The following is a 21,627-nucleotide window of genomic DNA, read 5'->3' as shown; positions in this document are numbered from 1 at the left end:
AGTAAATGGTGGATTCTAAGACGATGACGACTAGACCAGAAACCCAAAACCAAATTATTCCTAAAGCAACTAATAATTTTACTTGACAATCATGTATACATGCACATATACGTGTGTACATATGTATGTATATGTGTGTACATATGTATATACACTTGTGTGTGTGTGTTCACACACACACTCCTTTCTCCCTAGTCAGATACTTAGAACAGACAACGCTAATTCACAGAGGAAGAAATTTCATTATACCAGCCAGCAAAGGAAATGGAAGTCTGAAAAGCGTAAAAGGAACACAAGCTGGCACCAAATATATTTGTTAGGTTTATCAAAATATAGATTCGCCCGTTCCTTAGAGAATAAGAAGCTCTCTAAGAACAATTCTAAGTGTGAAGTATTTCTAAGAATCTTGTTAAAAATAGCCTGCAATAGGCACAGAAATGAGCAAAGCCAGTTCTGGAGTCACCCTGGGAAAAGTTAAGTTCTTAGCCCTTTAGGTGAGTGGAGCCCGCTCCGCCGTTGGTTTGTTTAATAACCAGGCGCCACCCCCTGGGTTTCCTGGCTCGGGGAAGGTGACCTCCCAGCACTGCTGCAGGACAGCAGCTGGAACGTTCCGCACCGCTCCCTCTCCACAGCTCCTCTCTCCTTGCAATTCAGGTACCGCTCCTTCTCCTGAGCTGACAGCTCAGGAACGATCCTGTCCCTCATCAGGAGTATATTATGGTGATTTTGACACCAAACCATTTCCCTTCAGACCCTGTTCTGACAATGGACCAGTGTTCCAGAAACAGGGGCCTGTCCTACTAACCTGTAGACCTGACATTCTGCCCAAAATGATAACAATGAGAATAACGAGAGCACAATTTATCAGTAACACATGTTCCAGGCTCTGTATGTACAGTGTCTCACACAACCCCACAGCAGAGGCGAGAACCACCGTTACTTGCATTGGGCACGGGAAGAAACTGAGGCACCGAGAGGTCAAGAAACTTGCCCGGGATCACACAGCTTGAAAGTGGCAGGCCCTGGAGTCAAACTGAAGCCCATCAAACACCAAGCCTTGTGCTTTTACCTGAGACACTAAACTGTCCCTCCAGCCGTCTGGTTCCTCCTAGACTGGGATCCTGCCTTGCTATTTTCAGAGCCTAAAGCCCTGGTCCTGTCTCTCTGTGGAAAAGAAAGCCCACGAAAACCAGCTTGAGAGCATGTCTCTCTTTTTTTAATCCTCATGGATTATGTTTTATTGATTTTAAGAGAGAGAGAGACATCGATGAAAGAGAGAAACATTGATTGGTTGCATCCTGTGTGCTCCCCGACAGGGATTGAACCCATAACGTAGGTATGTGCCCTGACCAGGAATCAAACCCACACCGTTCTGGTGTATAGGACGACGCTCCAACCAGCCGAGCCACTGGGCGAGGGCCAGGGCAAGTCTCTTTAATCTCAGCCTAGGGTTCTTTCACCCTCCAAGTCTTTAAATAGTAATTACATTAATATTAAGGCCTCAAACAACAAAGACGCATCCTGATGGGTGGATATGACAATATTTTCCTCTAATGGAATCTCAGGCAACAAGTGAGCTGTGCGCCGAGCATCCCTAGGGCCTGGGGATGTGGCCCCGCCTTAGACGTGCCTAAATTCCCTACCAGCCGGATTGCCAGGGGAATCACGAAGCCAACCAGAATGGCCCCTGACACGTCTCTTCCCGCTGTCATCTTCCCAGGAGGTCTCCGGCCTTCACCAAAAAAAGTGTTAGATGGGCTGATGTGTTACCCTCTCTCCTGTTCCCCTGCCCTGCGGGAGGGTGAGCAGTTCTGTAACTCACACAATCACAAAGGGAGGGTCTGAGGACCCCCGTCTCCCGGCCCCTCCTCAGCGATGCCGACTAACGGCCAGTCAACGCCCGCAGGGGCCGTCAGTCCGTCAACCCTTCTGCGTGCCTGGTGGTCACCTGATTTCCCCTCCTCCTGTATCAGGAGCTCCCGAGTGAGAGGGCTGGGCGCTAAAATGTGCACTGTGTGCTGAAGTACGAGTTCTAACACCCCCATCCTTTGACTCCACCTCTCGCCCTTGGCACCATGCTGCAAACGCCGGGTCCCCCTCTCCCGGAACAGCCCTTAGATATGTGAAAACAGTGCTTATGACACTGTCCTTCATGTGTCATGGAGTCCACAGAGAAGATCACGCTGCTTCCTCCCTTCTGAATGCACTCTAGTGTGTGGCCCCCCGCCAGGGCCCTGGATCTGCAGCAGGCCACCTAGGACACCCCCCCCACTCGCCGGGGCGTGGTTTTCTGGTGGCTCTCTTAGTGTGCTGTGGGGGCCATTCCTTCCTGAACAGCTGCTCTGACTAAACTGGGAGGCTGTGTCGCTGCCAAGTACACGCTGTAAGGGAACAGGCTCCCAGAGCCTGCCTGTGGGAAGGGCCTCTCTGCGAGGTTACCGCCAGCACTCCAGCCACGGGGCTCAGGGCCCTTTCTCGCAGAAACACCAACCGCCTGCTACACGGTTTTCCCCCTTGTCTTGCATCGGGAATGGATGTGGATTATCAGGGCCCACGTGGGGCAGGGGCTGCACTGAAGTGGGCAGATAAAAGCATTTGCGACTCCTGGCCTTGTTAAAAGACCTCTCCTGCTGCCCTCTGGCAGAGGGAAGGAGGCTCTTTGTTGTGAAGCCCAGAGGAGTAATTTAAAGCAGGCTCTTCAACCTCAGCACTATTTTATTTGGGGGGGGGGGGGGGGGTTGCTGTAAGTTCATTGTCAGATGTTGAGCAGCATCCCTGGCCTCTATCACTGGATGCCAGTAGCATCCACCAGTTATAACATCCAAAAATGGCTCCAGAGATTGCAAAATGTGCCCTGGTAAACAGAACAGTCCCCGATTGAAAACATAGGGAATATAGTCAATAATACTGTAAAAACTGCGTACGGTGCCAGATGGGTAATAGATTTATCACTTCATAAGGTATATAACTGTCTAACCACTATGCTGTACAGCTGAAACTAATATAATATTATTATATGTCAACTGTTACTGAAAAATAAATTTAAAAAAATAAAATAAATACTGATTGATTTTGGAAATAAATCATTTCGAGAGAGAAGTACTGGTTTAAACCCACGCTACTTCAGTAGTTTAACATACGAAGCTGGGCGTAAACTTGTAGCCCTTTCTACTTCAATGTCCTCATTATATTGGTGCAGAGAGAGATGATGACTGCGTGGTGGTCAGTCAGAGATGAGAGGCAGGCTTCCTGCTGTTTCCATGGCACCAGTGGTCTCAATCCTACCACCCATTAGAGCTCTTAAAACATGCATTTTTGGTCCCCATCTGGACCCATTTAAATAGAAGCTCTACAAGTGGAACCAGGCTCAGGTGTTGCTTAAGACCTCCCAGGTGACTCTAGTGTGCAGCCAAGGTCGAGGGTCAGAACACCGCACCACACTGTCTCCACCGTGGCATCGGATGAACCACTTTGGGCATCCCTAAGCTGAGTGCTGTTTGCAGGCTTGCCCTGAGGGTGCCATACCTACTGTGGGCACCAATCTCAGAAGCCTAACCCCCTAACAACAGGTGCACTTGCAGAACCAAAGGAGGGAAAGATGCACACAGAATAGACCCACCTTGTTGGGCATGGTCAGCAGGTTTTATGTTGAGTCAAAGAAATGCCTACAGGTAATTTAAAAGCTACAAGGCATATTCAAAATAACAGTCTCAACTGCTCAGCACAGGGCATGATGTACCCAGGAAACAAGTCTTGTCTCATGTTGCTTAAACAATTATTTATACACAGTGTGATTAATTTATTTCTGGCTTTTCTCCTGGCTGAGGGAGTGCTGCAGTCCTTATGTAAAGAGCAGTGAGTAGAACACAGAGATTTCCACTGACTTGTCTCTTAAGAAATGCTTATCAGGAAGCTGAGAAAACAACGAGATAAGGTTGTTTAACCAAAATAGGGATGACGCTATATATACAATTATACTAATAGCAATTATAGCAGCTTCCATTCATTGAGTGCGTTCTGGGTAAACAGGAGCTGGGCTCAGCTCTGCACCTATAATGTGTCATTTTTAACTTTAACAAAAGCCCTAGGAGATAGGTTCTAATATTACTCCAATTTTACAGATGAGGAACAGAGGCTCAGAAATGTTTGGTCACATGCTAATGGTTGTATCAATAGTAAATGACAGCCCGGCCGGGCATGGCTCAGCCGTTGAGCGTCGACCTGGGATCTAGGCGATCGGGGTTCGATTCCCGGTCAGGGCACATGCCCGGGTTGTGGGCTCGATCAATGACTCTCTCTCATCATTGATGTTTCTATCTCTCTCTCCCTCTCCCTTCCTCTCTCTGAAATCAATAAAGATATATTTTTAAAAAATAGTAAATGATAGATGTTAGGTTGGAAACCCAAGCATGCCAGACTCCAGCACCTACAACCAATAGGCCACACCTGGTGGGAGGTCCCTTTGATAACATACCCCAGTTCACCTTCCTCTAAGTCAGAGCAGGCACTTTTCTTGATAATGCGTCTCAGCAGAGGGGATAATGTTTAGGCCTCAGCACTTCAGCCCAGAAGTGGGCTCCCTGGAGGGCAGCTTCAGTCACGTGATTACCAAACTCTTGCAGGTGCATTCTGCAGACAGCGCTAACTTTTCTACTCCTGAGTATTTGGTGGAACTCTCCTGATGTTGTTAATTCTCACTAGTGTCCTGGTGTGACCTCAACAAGGACAACATTTTCTGGGAGGCTGCTTTAGGTTGGGATTGGGACAGGATGGGCAACCAGGCCAGCTTCAGGGTTGTGTGACCAGTGCAGTCACACAGGAACCCAGGGCTTGGTTTAATGCTCTGCTTGTTGCCAGCTTGAAATTCTCCATAGTTTTATCTTTGAACTGTTGAAGGATGAAGGGCCCGTGGCGAGTGCACGCGAGCAGAGGTGACCGGTATGTGCGCGCACGGTAGGTCCTGGCCACCCATCGCGTACGCGATAACTCGGGAGCACAGCATTCTGGGGGACCCACCATGCACAAAGTGCAGCAAGACTGAAAAACAAATGCAAAGTAAACACATTATACCCAGGAAAGGCTCTCCCTTCCTCCATGGCTCGCTGTCAGCAGCTCTACAACATGCTTACCTTGTTTTCCTCTGGGTCTTGCTGAATTCCATGGGTCCGCCAGACTCCTGTGCTCATGTTTCCCATCAACACACCTATGGCTTTGCACCTGGGAGAGCTGACAGCCCTGAGAGGCCACGCTTTCCACTTGAACCAGAACTTGCCAAAGGCGGAAAGAAAGCAGCCACGTTCTAGGAAAGGGGAACCACCAGGGAGCCCTACCAAGTCTTTTCTCACTCATGTGGCTTCCTTGTATTAGCCAACCCCTTATGCTGAAAATACCGACTCAGAAAGAAGGGATAGGAGGGCAAACCGTGGATCTTCCCACTGTAAGTCTTTCTTTACTCCTCCGCAGCTGCAGACAGACAGGTAGTTGAATGTGTATCAAGAAGTGAAATAAAAAACTGCGTTGGTCTGATAAAAACAAAATACAACAGCACGTCTGAACTACAAAATACAACCTGTGTAATTAGTGGGATTTTGTGAATCCACATACAAGCCTAATGCTCTTATTTATAACTGCATTTAAAACTGGCATTGCACAATACAAAGATGAATGATAAATTTTATGCCAAGAATAGAAAGTTACATTTTACTTTTCTACTAGAGAAAAGGTATATAGCAAATAAATACGCCGTGACAGGTTGAGAGAAGGACTGCGAATGAAGAAAAAGGGCCTTACATTTTAATACTTTAACAGCATTTTATGTCCTGCCCTTTGAACAAATAAGGCCTCGGGTTTTCATTTTGCGCTGGGCCTGCAGATTACGTGGCCAGCCCTGGGGGAGGGTGGAAGGGCCGGGGCAAGGTCATTCTCATCCATCTCTGACTCGCCCAGATTAAGTCTGCTTTGGCTCAAGACAATGAGGTAAATGTTGAATCCAATTGTAACCTCCAAAGTTCAAGGTAAAGGCCAAAAAAATGGCTTTTAAATGTCAAACAACTTTCCAACATTAGGAGAATCCTCACAGGATCCAAAGTAAATCAGACCTAAATGATTTCCTCATTCACGAGTGATCTTCGATCCACAGTGTGAAAACTTTTGTTTAAAAGGGGAGCTCTGATAAGTTGAGAACAGAAGGTGGCAAGTGGTTTCACAGAGGAAAAAATGACTATTCCAGTTATGGAATTAATAAATATTTTTAAAAGTAGTGAAAACTTATTTGAGTAGACACCTGGATGGTGGTCCAGGTGAACAATAAGGTCTGATAAAAGCATTTATTCATTCATTCAACAAACATATTCATTGAACAACACGCTACACCCTCGGGAAAACTTTTGGAAATAAAATGAACATGCTACCAGCCCTCATTATTGACAGTCTCACTGGGAAGACAGAAAATAAACAAGAAAACAAAAAATAAATACAACCATAAATTCTAATCATTGTTATTTATAAAGGAAACAATGGGGTGATAGGGTTGAAAAGATTTAGTAAATCTGAGGAAAAGTGCATATTGCCTTCTTCCAAAGGAAGGCCCAGCTAGATCTAGAGCTGTTTTGTCCAACAGAACTTTTTACGATGATGGAAATATTCCACATTTATGCTCTCTAGTCCAGCAGCCACTCATATGTGGCTACTGAGCACTTGGAATGTAGTTAGTGGTTGCCTATTGGACAGCAGAGCTCTCAGAATCTCTAAGTCAACGGAAGACCTGTTTATCGGGTGGGTAATAAAGGATGGTAGACGAGCCAAGTTAGACAGACAACAAGTTTTTTGGAAATTGCCTACAGAAGTTCTCAGCCTTCTCGGGAATTGGGTGAGTATCCCAGGTTTGAGCAGGGTCTAAACTTGGGAAACCAGGGAAGAAATCTAAGCCTGGCATGAGAGAAACACATCCCCCAAGCTAAACTCTGAATGCAATCTCTGCTCGTGTTACCTAACTTATAAATAGTCTGTTCTCATAGCATAATTCTCTCTCCCATCAGGACAGAACTTTGCAGTTAGCAAAGCAATTTCACATCCATTATCTGGTTTGATTTTCACAGTGAGGTGATGAGACAGGCAGGACAGGAACTATTTACCCAAGAAGTGAAAACTGGAACCTCAGTGGGTTCCACATAGAGAAAATATCTGTTCTAAAGTTACCATCAGCACCCTAGTCCCTACTCTGCCTTGGATCATCTTAGGAAATCTTCATAGAGACAGTTAAACAGAAGAAAAGCTAGGTCAGAGGAGAAGGGACAGAATCACTCTTTCATCCTCTTGTCAAGCCTCACAGTGTCCCTGACACTTTATTAGACTCTGAGGATACAGCAGTGAACAAAACTAGCTCAATCCTTGGCATTTATCCAATGGACAAGAATGAAATCAATATGACTTGTTCTTATCACCTGTCACCCGTGTGACTATGTGGTCATAGTCTATATGGTCACACTATGCCTCCCAAATGAGGAGACTCACTTGGCTTGAAGGCTTGAAGAATGACTGAGCAAGGCAGCAATGTCATTTTCTCTAACCTGCCCCAATTCAATGAATGGACCAAGATTCTCTGTTTACTAAGCTGACAGGTGACTCTAATGTGAGTGATCTGCTGACCACACTTTGAAGAAAAAATGATCCAGAAAAATAAAAATAAAGACTACAAGTAAAGAGACATGATTATGTTCTCCAAACCTTCAACAATATTGCATGGAGCGTGATGGAGGAAATTGGGATACTGAGACTGTAAAAGAAAAGCCTCAGAAGGGACACATAACTAAAATATACAGAAAGGGTCATTGCAATAAAAAAGATGTAGCTCAGTTTTCTCTTGCTCAAGACAGAACTACAGCCAGTAAATAGCAGTCATAGTGATGAAGACTTGAACTCAATATAAGGAAGACTAAATCTCTAGAGCTGCCTAACCATTGAGCAGGTTCATCAAGTAGTAAGATTCTCTTATTGCAGGAATAGAAGTAGAGATGAGAGGATCATCCTCAACGATGACAAGGGAACTGTTGGTTAGATAGCAATCCCTTCAGCTCCCCTTAAACCTGTGTCAACTCCAGCGATGCCCACTGTTCTGTGAGTATTTGCTTATGAGTCTCTTTCCTTGACTGTGAGCTCATTGAGGCACCAACTCTCCTACCAGCTCACACACAGTGGCTGGCATGTTGGATGCTCAGTACACAGTTACCATGAATCTAACCTGAGAGCCTAATAAATCAAGTTCCAGAATCTGAAAATCTGGACTTCTGATGAGTTTCTTGTAGCTTCAGAAGAAAATTTGGAATTTACAGCAATCTCACCTGGGTTCACCGTGAACCCTTAGCTAAGTTTTCTTCAATAAAGGCCTATCTCTTTCTTTTACATTTTAAAGTAACTTTACAGTTTCTGTAGATGGTGGTGTTTTTCCTAATTCCCATTCTAACTGGTTATTTCTAGTATGTAGGAGTCTAGTATCTAATAACGGTTGGACTTCCTTGTGGAATAGCTTAGTTTTCACAGTTTACAGAGAATTTTCCTGGTAGATGATCATATATTTTTTAAAATAACGGCAAATTTACTATTCCCCTGCCCCCCCAATTTTTATACTATGTATTTCTTTTTCCATCATTGGGATTTTGCATGTGCAATGTTGAACAGTCCGGGTGACGAGGCATCCTGGTCTCATTCCTGACTTGATTAGAAATGCGGCCAATGTTTTTTCATTAGGTTTTTCCCTCCCTTCTCTACCATTATGGTTTTTTGGTTTGTTTTTTGTTTTTTGTGTTTCTTTAATATATCTTCATTGATTTCAGAGAGAGGAAGGGAGAGAGAGATAGAAACATCAATGATGAGAGAGTCATTGATCAGCTGCCTCCTGCACGCCCCTGACTGGGGAGCGAGCCCATAACCCGGGCATGTGTCCTGATTGGGATCAAATCGCTATATCCTGGATCCTAGGTTGATGCTCAACCGCTGAGCCATGCCAGCTGGGCTGCCATTATGTTTGATGTGCATTCCTAGAGTGAAAAAAGTGACTCCTATATGACTAAGGGAGAGATTGGGGGAGGAAAACAGCTATAAGACCAAGTTAGGGGTGTGGCAAGGAGAGAGAACCTGGCTCCAGATCCACTAAGGACCAGTTCACACACATTATGAGCTTCAGAATCCACCACCCACATGCTGGCATTATGCCTCTTTCTAATATATGTGTGCACACAAATTAATGCTGCCCCAAGAAACATTTATATGACAATAACTCATGTTTGGAAACTATTTTTAAAGGGCTATGTAACCTATATATCTAGACAAACTATTTCATCAGCCAACCAAATGGTATCTTCTTTTTTTTTTTTTAAATCTTTTTACTGATTTTTAGAGAGAGAGGAAGGGAGAGGGACCGAGGGAGAGAGAAACATCAATGTGAGAGAAGCATTGATTGGCTGTCTCCTCACGCCCCCTACCAGGGATTGAGCCTGAAGCCTGGGCATGTGCCCCAACCAGGAATCAAACCACCAACCTTTCAGTGCATGGAGCAATGTCCAACCAATTGGGCCACACCAGCCACTCTTATTTTGATTGATGGATGGATACCCCAAAGAAGACATGTATCCAATGGAAAACAACCAGTCACAACTGCCTACATCTCTGCTACCATACATTAGTACAATCTGAGTGATCAAAGTCTTCTAAGAATGTCTTGCAAAAGCATATTTCATTTCATTGACTGCCCATCTGCTTGTTTAACGATAAAATGTTAATCTAAGTCCCAGGGCCAAAGAACAGCACCAACCATTGGAGACCTATCATTCTAAACCACTGGGGCCAGGCTGGCCTGGTTTAATTCAACCTGAAACAGTGAAATCCATTCTCTCAAAAAGATCTTAAGAGAAAAAGGCCCTATGATTTCAGAGTGTTGTCATGACCTGGCTCTCCCAGCGTGATTCCTGGGTTGCAGACTAAGTCCTCTATATTTTATATACTTGGAAAAGAGAAAAGATAATTTTCAATTTTGAGGGCTTTAATCTTTCGTCAGTCTGAAGACAATCATGAAGACATTTCATCAGTAAAAATGTATCGATATTTGGTCATCTACTGCTTCGCAGACAGCGGACCATATGGCACGTGAATAAAAGAAAACCATAGTTTCTACTGTTAGGGAATATTTGGTCTTACAGGAGCTAAATAAGGAATTCTATAGGCTAAAGCAGCACAAACGCCAAGAAAAATAAAAGCTAGGGGTAGAAGTAGCAGGGTAAAAGCTGACTTTACTTTTGATTATTTAGGTTTCATGTTCCTTGGATTCATCTGAATTTGTTGATGTACCACCTGCGGGAGTTTTAAGAAAAATGTAAATGTTTCTGAAGTCCTGTTAATACAACTGACCTGGAGAATTAATTGTATGATTTGCTAATTTAGTCAAGAGTTCAGGTTCCTACCACACGCATCAGGCAGCAGACTGGGTATACGGTAGGTAGCAGCGAACAAAACAGGCAGGATTCCTGTTTTTGCAAGGCGTAAGTTCTGGGGGATTCAGAGTGCAAACAGTCTCCTCCTCTCTGGATAAACCGCCCCCCTCTATAAGACTCCTCACCCTCACAGAAAAGTGTCTCAGACCAAGCTCCTGCCCTCTTCATGACTCGCGAAGAGATGCAGGGACTGCAGAGTGGGCAGTGTGTCCACAAGCCACCTCCACTGCTGTTTCTGCCTTCCAGGCACAAGGCAGATTTCCAGAGGCACCAGGGGTAAAACAGTACACATGAACAGTGTTTTTTGGGCTGCCCTAGGAACCCCCAAACTCTTTCTATGACTGTTTCTATGGGAAAGGCCACCCAGTTCTGAACAACTGGCTTAGCAAACGCGCGGCTGAAACACTCTGTGTTTGGAAGCTGTCGACAGCCTGTGCTCAGGCAACTGCTAGCTCAAATAGCTAAAAACGACCTGGCACCCACACAGAGGCCCTGCACACACATTTCATCCAGAGTTGGAGACTTTCCATGGCACTCGCCAAGGCATAATTATTACGAATGTCAGCCTATAGCAGTATCCATGGAGGCCCTTCCACCAGCTGGAATTGCTACCCCGCGCCAGGCTTCAGCTAGGGGCCTGCCCACACTGGTGGCCGAAAACCGACTGCACGCTTCCGAGCAGCCCTGAGGCAGGGCGTGTATATTTCACCACAAACCCTATTTTTTCCTCTCCTTTTCTTCCACGTGCAGATCAAATTGCCCCAATTTTCAGCAGCCAGAATGGCTGAATGCCGTCATCCTCGGAAAGATCAAATGTGTGTCTCAAGGAAGGGACTGCTCTTTAGAAATTCCTGGGCATCTCGGGGCAGAGAAAACAAAGGTCGCTGACAGTTCATCTTGGCTACAGGATGAGGACTGATCATACATGGCTTTTCCCAGCTGAGAATGACTCCAGGCCAGGGTAGCCAGAGAATTCTCAGGCTTTGGAAAGAGGCATCTTGACTAATCATGGAACACTCAACTCCAAAGTCGCTCTCACTTCCATCAACCTAGGTGGTCTTGGGTTAAAACACCTCTTTCATATTCCAGTCGCTCCCTCACCCTGTCCTCTCTCCCTGGACCGGCTTCCTTGATCCCTCCTCCAAGTTCTGATAAAATGCTGTTCTATGAAGCCTCCCTGATTCCCTTAAGCCAAATCAGCTTCTTTCTTACTCATATCCGCAGCCCAGCAGTCCATACTCTGTTATATATTTATCACGTGGTATTATTGTTACCTATTGATCATGATATTTATCTCAGTTTGTCATGTTATTTTGTGGTCATCTTAGGGTATCAGGCAATATGCTATCACTCCCACGTCTACTAATATTAGTAACACTATTAGTATTATGAGTGTTTACTATGCGTCAGACTGTATGAATGCAATCTCTAATTGCTACAAGAGCCCTGTGGGATGGATATTGTTATTCTTACCCTTTTTTCTGTAGTTGAGGAAAGTAAAACCAAGGGAGATTGTACAAATGGTTAGTTGTGGCACCGAGAGTCAAAATAAAGTCTATTTTCCCTTAAAGCCCATGCTTTTAACCACTACGCTAAAATACATAATAGTAGGTGCTATTGACTAAGTGCTTACTAGATGTCAGGCTCTGTTCCACAGGCTCTATGTACATTAGCTAATTTGATCCTCACAAAAACCCTGTAATGTAGATATCGTAATTATAATCTCGATTCTACAAAAACGAAATTAAGGTTTAGAATGGTTAAATGACTTTCCCAAGGTCACAGAACTACGGAGAATGGATTTGAATGTAGGTCAGTCTCTCCTAGGGCCTGAGCCCTTACCCACTACACTATTCCATGACCAGATGGTAGATTTCCTTTCATCTTGGCAAACACCGCACAGGTTTTCAAGAATAACCCCTCTGGGGACAGAAAACTGGACAGTGGCCTACTTAACTGGACAATGACCCAGTTTTCCGACTCCAGCAAATAAAGCAAACCTGTCAAGCCCCTAGGCACTCACCTTAGCACGTGTGTGGACCCATTAATGGTTGTGGTCGAGCAGGGGACAGTCTGGCCCAGAATGGAAGGTCTTCGGTAGCGCTCATCATCACAGCACAGAGTGATGAGAAAGGCACGTCGAAAGGACTTGTTCAAGAAGGCGTAGAGAAAGGGGTTCAATCCAGAGTTGATATAGCCAAGCCAGAGGAAGGCAGTCCACACCTGCCCGGGTACCGTGTAGTCTATGAAGGGATCCACAACATTGGTGACAAAGAAGGGGGCCCAGCAGAGGCAGAAGCAGCCCATGATGATGCACAGGGTCTTGGCTGCTTTGGTCTCGGTCCTCATGCGGTGGGTGCTGTGGTGGTCTGCCGGCTGGGGCCTGGCCTCCGCGGGGGCGCCTGCCCGCTGCAGCATCTGGATCTGGTGGGCGTGTTCCCTGGCTGTGACGTAGATGCGGTAATAGGCCAGCACCATGAGGACAAACGGGATGTAGAAGGCTACCACGGAGCAGGTGATGGCGTAGGGCTTGTTGACCATGAAGATGCAATACGTGGCGTTAGAGCTCTGGTGGAACTTCCGCTTTTCTATCTGAGAGGGGAGGGGAGGGGAGGGGAGGGGAGGGGAGGGGAGGGGAGGGGAGGGGAGGGGAGGGGAGGGGAGGGGAGGGGAGGGGAGGGGAGGGGAGGGGAGGGGAGGGGAGGGGAGGGGAGGGGAGGGGAGGGGAGGGGAGGGGAGGGGAGGGCGCCGAGAGGAAAGCAGGAGGGGAGCAAGGGAAGGTGTAAGAAAGGAAAAGGAAGAGAAAATGAAGGTAGAAAGAAGGGGAGGGGAGCAGAGAAGGAAAGAGAGGGAAGAACCAATGAGAAGAATGAAGGGGAAAGCAAAGGAAAGGTTTATCAGAGGAGCTTCCCTCCTCTCTCCTCATAAGCACAGAGCACCTGGAACCTCGCGGTCGAAAGGAACAGGGTCGGGTCCCGGGGCTCAGAGGGTCTGTCTGTCCACAGGGGGCTGAACCCCCAGGGAAGGACAGATAAAACAATATATTGTCTGCTTGCACACAGCAGATCTGGGAGTAAACGTCTTCAGACCATGACTCAACTTCAAGACGGTGTTGACTACTCTTTTAATTTCAGCATTTCCCATATAAAATTGAGCATTGGCTTATTAATTTTTATAAAAATCTTTAAGGATTTCTATTGGAATTAGAATAGAATGTTTGAGGAAAACTAGTATCTCTACAATGTCAAGTCTTTCTATTCACAAACATGGTAATCCTTGCCCTTTATCGAAGGCTTTTAAAATTTATTTTGATACTATTTAATATTTTAGTGTAAATGTCTTATGCAACTTTTATTAGTTTGTTGTTTTTTCTCAGGTATTTCACTTTTTATTCCACTGCAAATGGTACCATGTTAAAATCCTAAATCCTAATTTTTTGTTGCCAGGAGGTAGAATTCAGTGAAAATTTTTTGTATATTGGCTCTGTATCCAGCAACTTTGTTAAATTAGTTACTAATATCTCATCTCTAGATTCTTTTGAATTTTCTCCATGCACACTCGTGTGATCTGTAAATAATGACAATTTCACGTCTTTCTTTCTAATATTAATAACATTTTTTTTCTTGCATTATTGAACTTAACACGTCCTCCAGTATAATTCTGAATAAAAGTGGCTAGCGTGGACACCACTGTTACATGCCTGGATTTAGGTGGGGAGCTTTCAATATTTTCTTATTAAGTATATTTGTCTTTGGTCGATGCTTTTTATTTGATTGACAAAGTTCTCTTCTAGTATTAGTTTGATGAGAATTTTTTAAAAATCATAAATAGATATTGAATTTTGTCCATGCATTTTTGGCAGTAATGAGATGATCATGCGGGTGTTCCCTTCTTTCTTTTATTAAGAAAGTACACTGATTGCATTGCATTGCTCACTTGTATTATATACTGTGATACACTAGGTCCCTTTTGAATGATTGAAAGACTTTTCTCCCAACTATAAACTTTATATGCTGACAGCTCTTAGTTATCAGCCTTCTCTAGGAACAGCCATTGGCTGAGGAGAGCTGTGTGACAAAATGGCACTTCCCTTCCTGAGGCCAGCCTGTGTATATTCACATGAAAAAAGATATAAATAAAAAATATATACAATACACACACATGTTATTTCTTGTGTAATACAATACACAAGTAATTTAGTATCTTGTCTTCTAGTGTATTATAAGGTTATAGTATATCGTCCTATTGAATTGATATCAGTATGAAATACCTCATTTTATCTCAAGTAATATTATTTGCCTTATATTTATTTTATCACTGACAACAGTAGAGTTATGCCAGCTTTCTTTTGGTTAGTGTTTGCATGTTATATTTCTCCATTATTTTATGTTCAACCTGTCATCTTATATTTCATGGGCCTCTCTTACAAGCAGCATATATTATGTATTGATTAGTTGATTAAAATACTGTGACCAGATACTTGGAGGAACCTAACCCTGTGTTTCTGCTAATTCAGCGTTTGCAGGAGCTAATTACTAAGAATAATGGGAACTGACTGGATAAGTATTGTGAACACGTGGGTTCTACTAGCTTCTTTCTGGGCAGATTTAATGTGCAAATGAGTGGAGAGATGTGAAATGCAGTCACAGCATCGTGGAGCAAATACTAGGTGTGTTGACAGCAAGGAGTTGCCATATCTTTCAGTTCTACAAAGTAAATAGGGGGTGTCTCTCACTCTGACAAATGGACAAAAATCCCCTAGGTCATTTCCCTTAAAAATTCTACATCAGAAGGTAAAAGGGCTGGGCCCCTATTAAAAGTTCTGATGCACGAAAGCTTATGCTTCCAAAGGTTTTCTCTGTTAACGAGTAAGCTTAGCACAGGCAAGGAGAGCACACACCGCAGTCCAGTAAGCTCGGGCTTAGGTACAGCCACCGCCAATGTGACTTCAGCGGCTAACTTCCCCTCTCAGAACCCCGCCCAAGGACAACAGGACCTACTTCACAGCCCTGTTGTGAGGCCTGAGCGAGGTTCAGAAGACAATGACTCAATTACCAAGGGGCTCAGAGCCCAGTAAGTGTTCAGCCCTTGTTGGCTGTTATTACCATATTGGTTGTTGGAAACTTGAATTTCATTTCCCCCAGGAATGATAAAACTGAAAGTGTGAAAGAGGGATAGGATTAAAAAAATATCCATACAGCCTCCCTTGTATGGGTCCCCTTTTACTTCTCCATTCCTCTGTCCCCAGCATTGCTCTCAGAGGCCCTGGGAACTCCCGTTCTGACATACCACATGCAACTCCTCGCCCAGCCTTGGCTTGGGTGTTCTTTCCTGGACAAAGAACAAGGCAAGATTAGGGGCTAGGGATGGAAGGGAAGAAGGGACAGCCCTTACGCTAACTGGTTCTGTTGGGCCAGAGCTCGCTCTCAATCTCTCCTCTGCAGTCCCCTTCCTACTGCAACGTGGTCCTAGGATCAGCTTTAAAGCCACAGCCTGACTACTTCCTTAGGGGATGCATATCCCTGGTCATGGATCCAGACCATAGCTTTCAATCATCATCACAAGTTTGGTATCGCAAACAGTATGTCAGAGCTGGACGACTCTTAAAGATCACCTAGACTGGGGTTGGTAAAGGCCTGACACAGTGCCACCCTGCCACTCTCCTATACCCTGGAAGATACTGTTCCCCACTGGGGACCAATGGATCTCCTCATCACAGCCCTGCAGGGAGTGGGTCAATGAGAGCACTGGGCTTAGGGTTCAGCTCTAGCTCCTGTCCAGGGCTCTCTTCATTCTCAGAAGCGTCCACTCGCATGACATGCTTCCTGTGGGTCACTGAAAGCCTCAAAGGCTCTTAGCATGAAATAGGATGAAGCCCTCCTGGGGCACTGGAGTCTGGATGCTACACTTTGAACCCCTGCTGGCTACTTACTAGGCATATCCCTGGGCGTGTTACTTCACCTTTCTGGGCCTGACTTTTTCATCTAGATGAGACGAGCAAAGGATGTTATCGGGATTATAGGTGAAGTATGTCACATACTTTCTGGCATACAGTCGGCATTCCAGAAAGCTGGCTTTTCTTTTTCCTGCGGCTCAGACCACTGTCGGAATCTTTCTCAGAATAGCCGCCCAACCTGACACTGTTTGTTTATTTAGACCCCTAAGCAAACGAAGTGAATCGGACAGTTAACCAGTGCCACCTGCGTGGGCTGTACTCACCAAATCAATGATGCCAATGTTGTTCCAGCCTTGCATTATGGGAAGAAAAGAGATGAACATGGGGATGACCCAGCAGCCTCCCAGCATTAGTGCGATGCGCAGAGGGGTCATCTTGTTCCTATAGACCAAAGGCTGGCAGCAGATGGCATAATACCTGCGGGGGGGGGGGTGCAAGGGCGAGGAGGGATGAGAGGGGGAAGGGGGGAGAAGGAGTGGAGAGAAGAAGGGAGATATGAGAAGGAAATATCGGGAAAGAAAATGATAGTGGGGGAAGGGGACAGTGGGTAGCAGAGGAAGGGGGGGAGGAGGGGGAGAGATGAGAGAAAAGAACAGAGGAAAGACAGAAAGCAATTATACAATGAAATATGTTACAGTGGCCAATGAGTTTCTGCTGATGCAAATATCGGCTTTAGGTCACATCTGAGGATCGCGGCCTGGAGTGAGCCCACAGCCTCTGCCTTTCCCCTTGCCTGGGACGCGGGCACACAGCTGCGGTCCGCCCTGCCTCAGGCGCGGCCCCAACAGTGCCCTCACGCCTGGGCATTTGAGGGGCTCCAGTCCAGCCCTCTGGGCCTCAGCGTCCTGGCATCTGTGGTCCTCTTTGATAACAATTTGAGGCAACTTAATGCCTGGCCCAACATCTGAGCTTTAGGAACTGTCTCAGATTTGTTGCCATTCTCTTGCTCACCTACCTGCCTATACTAAAGTGATGCTCTAAGTCAACCGTCCTTACGTTGTGGTCCAGGGATTCCACCCCGTTCCCCTGCATCAGATTCACCGGAGGAGGCCTGTTCAAAATGCAGGCGCCAAGGATCTCCTGAGGAAGGACCTGGAGATTGCATTTTGACAAGTGGAAGTCATTACGGCCGTTAGCTAAGTCAGCCCAGGCCCTCCTTCTGGGCACACACATGTCCCGGCCTCCTTTGGGCTGGGTAGGGCCAAGTGACTGGTCTGGTCAATGAGTTGTGAACAGAATTGACATGTGTTATTTCTGGGCTGGGCCATTTCACTGTTTCTCTAAGATGCAAAATTTCAAATATTTCCTGTTTCACTGTTTCCTGCCTACGGATAGAGGCCGCCTCAGCCCCATTTAGCAGGGTCTTCTCTTCCTCTCGGGACTCTGCGCACCTTTCGCTGAGTCCATGCTCTGCCTGCGGCACTGACCATCTTCTTACCTCCAGGCACAGATGCGACCTGCCCCACTCAACGGTCACACCTCTAACTCCCAGACTGCTCCTGGCACTCGTTCCAGCCTTAGAGATCACCACGGCCTGGTCCAGGCGGTTCACAGAATTGGACAACAGGCAAAACATCGCAGTAGGTCTCTCTGTTATTTGTCTTTGCAAGAATCTTAATAAGCGCAAAAAGATAGCCGGGAGGCTAAGTGTATTTTCTAAGGCTTCGTACCGTTGAATGATGTTCCGCCCCCTTATCGCCCTCGTTCTATGTAGTTCACTTTGTTAATTTCCCCACCTCTTCTTTTCTTAATTCAAAGCAAAACTAACATAACAATGGCAGTATTTTTTGAAGAGGTGGTGGTGGGATGAGTTGGAGCGGGTGGAATGAGGAGAGCCCAATGTTAAAGCATGAGAAGCAGGTGCCTGGGGAGATGGGGGGACTATATTTTCCGTCTAAGGCATCAGGGCGCAGCTGACCTGCAGCAGAGTGCAAGGGACAACCGTCCAAAGACTGGAAGAGGGGATTAGTCAGAACCTCATTTTCCTCTAGGTATGAAACTGACATGGCAGCCAGCTCTAACTAAATATAACTCAGTGATGGCAAGAGTGATGATGATCTGGAATTCCCTCCATAGAGAGGATGAATTAGGTGTGTAGGAAAATATATATATTTTCCAGATTTTGCTCCCTACCTCATTTCCTGCTAGAGGACCTAGGTTAGACATTTCATTGTGTCCATTCAGCAGCTCCCTTCTTTTTTCTTGGTAATAGCACCCAGAATCTTCGGGGAATTCTCTCTTGTCTGTTGATGTGGTATTGGGAAAGCAAATGATGGGACTCTGACATTTCCAGCCAAGGAGTGACCCAATCAGTGCTTCCTGGGACTCCAGACACCATGCAGAGTGATGCAAAGACGGGGAAGTCCCCCTGTTCCCGCAGCATCCTCCTGGCAGGGCTGACAGTAGCTCCTTCCCTTGGGTCTTCAGGGAGCCATGCTCCTTCAGTCCCTCATTCTGCAGCACTCCCTTTAGTTTAATCAGCTGCCTCATGTCTTTCTAATAAATTCCCTTTTTGCTTAAGTTTCTGTTATGGGTTCAATTGTGTCCCCCTTCTCCAAAAAATATGTTGAAGTCCTAAAGCTCAGTACCTTGGAATGTGACCTTATTTGAAAATAGGGTAGATAGAGAGCTAATTAACTTAAAATGAGGTCATTAGAGTGGGCCTTCACCTGACATGACTGATATCCTCATAAAAAGGGAAATTTGGACACAGAGACTGACATGCACAGAGAAAAGACAGCCACATGAAGACAGAGGATTGGAATGACGTATCTAAAGGCCAAGGGACACCAAAGATTGTGAGCAAACATCCTGAAGCTAGAAAGAGGCAAAGAAGCACGCCCACTTGATTTTATGGGTTCAAGGTTCTTATCCAGGCCTTGGCACCCTTGAGGCAGCTGCCCTAAATAAGCCACCTTGTATACACTTTCTAATATCTTTCCTCATATCTTTCCAATCTTTGCTGTCTAGCAAAGAATCTAGAAAAATAAACATCTTTCTTTTTAAAACATTTTTTAAATTTTGTATTGATTTTTAGAGAGAGAGGAAGAAAGAGGGAGAAGGAGAGAGAGAAAGATCAATGTAAGAGTGAATCATCCATCAGTTGCCTCCTGCACGCCCCCTACCGGGAACTGAACCAGTGACCTTTCGGTGCCAACCAACTGAGCCACACCGGCCAGGGCTAACCATCCTTTTGATGGCTGTATTCAAGAATCTAAATTAAGTAGATGGCCTGACAGGGTGTGGCTCAGCGGTTGAGCATCGACCTAGGATCCAGGCAATCAGGGTTCAATTCCCAGTCAGGACACATGCCCGGGTTGAGGGCTCGATGCCCAGTCAGGGGCGTGCAGGAGGCAGCCGATCAATGACTCTCGTCATTGATGTTTCTATCTCTCTCTCCCTCTCCTTTCCTCTCTCTGAAATCAATAAAGATGTGTTTAAAAAATTAATTAAGTAGATGAAAATAAATATTACTGAATAAAATAATTAGTAAAAATTAAGTTCTAGTGCTGACTAATGGAGTTTCCTTAAAAATCTTAATTTTTGTCTCTAAATCAAGGGCCAAATAGAAATCTGATAACTTGATTTTTAATTCCTATCTTTGGATTAGATTACCCCTGCTAATAAAAATATTTCTCCTACTATGAACTGCTCCCAAAACACATGTACACAATACCCTTAGACAAAAGTAGCTAATTAAATTTGCAAGCTCTTTGGAGGTCAGGCAAAGCACCCTGGCTGAGGTAATAATAATAGCTACTATATCCATTTACTTAGCAAGGACTCTACCTGTACTATCTCATTAAGTTCTCATAACTACTTCTGAGACAGGAACTATAAATGTACCCATTTCACAAGTGAGCAACAAAAACACAGAAGTGTCAGGATTTGTCCAAAATCCCACAGGTGGTAAAAGCTGGATCTAGCCCAGGCAACCTGACTCAAGGGCCAGGATTCTACCTTCATTACTATCCCTTTACTCTGCCACCTCCCCTAAGCCCCCAAGGGATTATTCTACTTCTTTACAAGCTGCTTTAGGAACAGTCAAAACATACAGACACTAAATCTCAGAATGCTGAAGTCCCCAGTCCTCCCAACAATGCAGTGGGTCCAAGCCTGCAGGAAGGCACCGAGGACTGGGATTCGCCAAGTTCCACTGCAATACAGTGTGAACTTAAGTCAATCCTGAAGTTAAGAATGTTTCCCCGAAATTGACTTTCTGTAACTTCCAGTTTCACCCTCTGGCTCAACTGGAAACTTCTATCTCTAGTTCTGTTTCTGCGCAGTGGCCCTATGGATATCTGAAGAGGGCTTTTACATCTTTCTGAAGTCTTAATTTTTGCAGGTAAAAGCATTCCCAGTTGTATTCAACCAGGGTTGATTTTGCTTGCCGAGCGATACTGGGCCACGTCTTGAGACATTTTTTGTTGTCGCAACTGGGAAGGGTGATGGGACTGGTATCCTGTGGGCAGAGGTCAAGGATGCTGCTAAATGTCTTACGATGCGCAGGACAGCCTCCCACAACCAAGACTCGCCTAGTCTGCAATGTGAGTAGTGCCAAGGTTGAGAAACCCTGGTCTGGAGGTGGTTTTCACCACCGGCAGGGGCTCCAGGTCCTCTGCCTGTGCTCAGGTGTGCCATTACCTCTTAAGAGTGGGTGCCACGAGGGGGCACAGTCCTCTGGGGCATCCGATGCAGCCGGGAGGAGGCTAGTACATCCCCTGCCCACCACAACTTAATGCGGCGGGGGACACCCAGGAGTCCAAGATACCTGCATCCCCCCAAGAGCTATGATCCAGGATGGGAGGTGAGAAAAGTCTTCCCCTGATTTATACGCTCCAGAGATGTTTGCTTCACTCACCCTGTATCCCTGCATGCTCACAGCCTGGGCTCGATAGGAAGAGCCCATGATCGCGGCCCATGAAAAGGAGCTCCTTAACTGTGGGACCGTGTTTTGGGGATGTGAGAGCTCACGTCGAGTAGGGGGATGGGGGCACTTTCTCTAATAAGTGTCTTTTAAGTTGGACTTTAGAGACTGGGTAAGGGTGGTAGTGGAGAGAGTGCATGGCAGGTGCTATAAAGGAGACAGAAATATTATATATTTGAGATACATATAAAGTATTTATAGATATGTACTTCATATTGATATATATATCTCACCAATATGAAATATATATCTATAAATAT

General features: G+C 45.5%; 1 protein-coding gene across 1 annotated transcript in view; it reads right to left on the bottom strand.

Moving 5' to 3' along the window:
- HTR4 (5-hydroxytryptamine receptor 4) overlaps window positions 1-21,627 on the bottom strand; it is a 121,479-nt gene that overhangs the window by 10,895 nt on the left and 88,957 nt on the right. Inside the window, exons 5-7 of the mRNA XM_081134729.1 lie at window positions 16,704-16,857; window positions 15,774-15,815; window positions 12,508-13,076 (exon numbers count right to left, since the gene is read on the bottom strand). Coding sequence (XP_080990855.1) covers window positions 12,508-13,076; window positions 15,774-15,815; window positions 16,704-16,857 — 765 coding nt within the window. The remainder of the gene's footprint in view (window positions 1-12,507; window positions 13,077-15,773; window positions 15,816-16,703; window positions 16,858-21,627) is intronic.

The sequence above is a fragment of the Miniopterus schreibersii genome (genome assembly GCF_964146895.1).
Source record: "Miniopterus schreibersii genome assembly, chromosome: 4".
Lineage (NCBI taxonomy): Eukaryota > Metazoa > Chordata > Mammalia > Chiroptera > Miniopteridae > Miniopterus > Miniopterus schreibersii.
The sequence above is the reverse complement of the archived record's forward strand: the minus strand, read 5'-3'. Positions and strand labels throughout refer to the sequence as shown.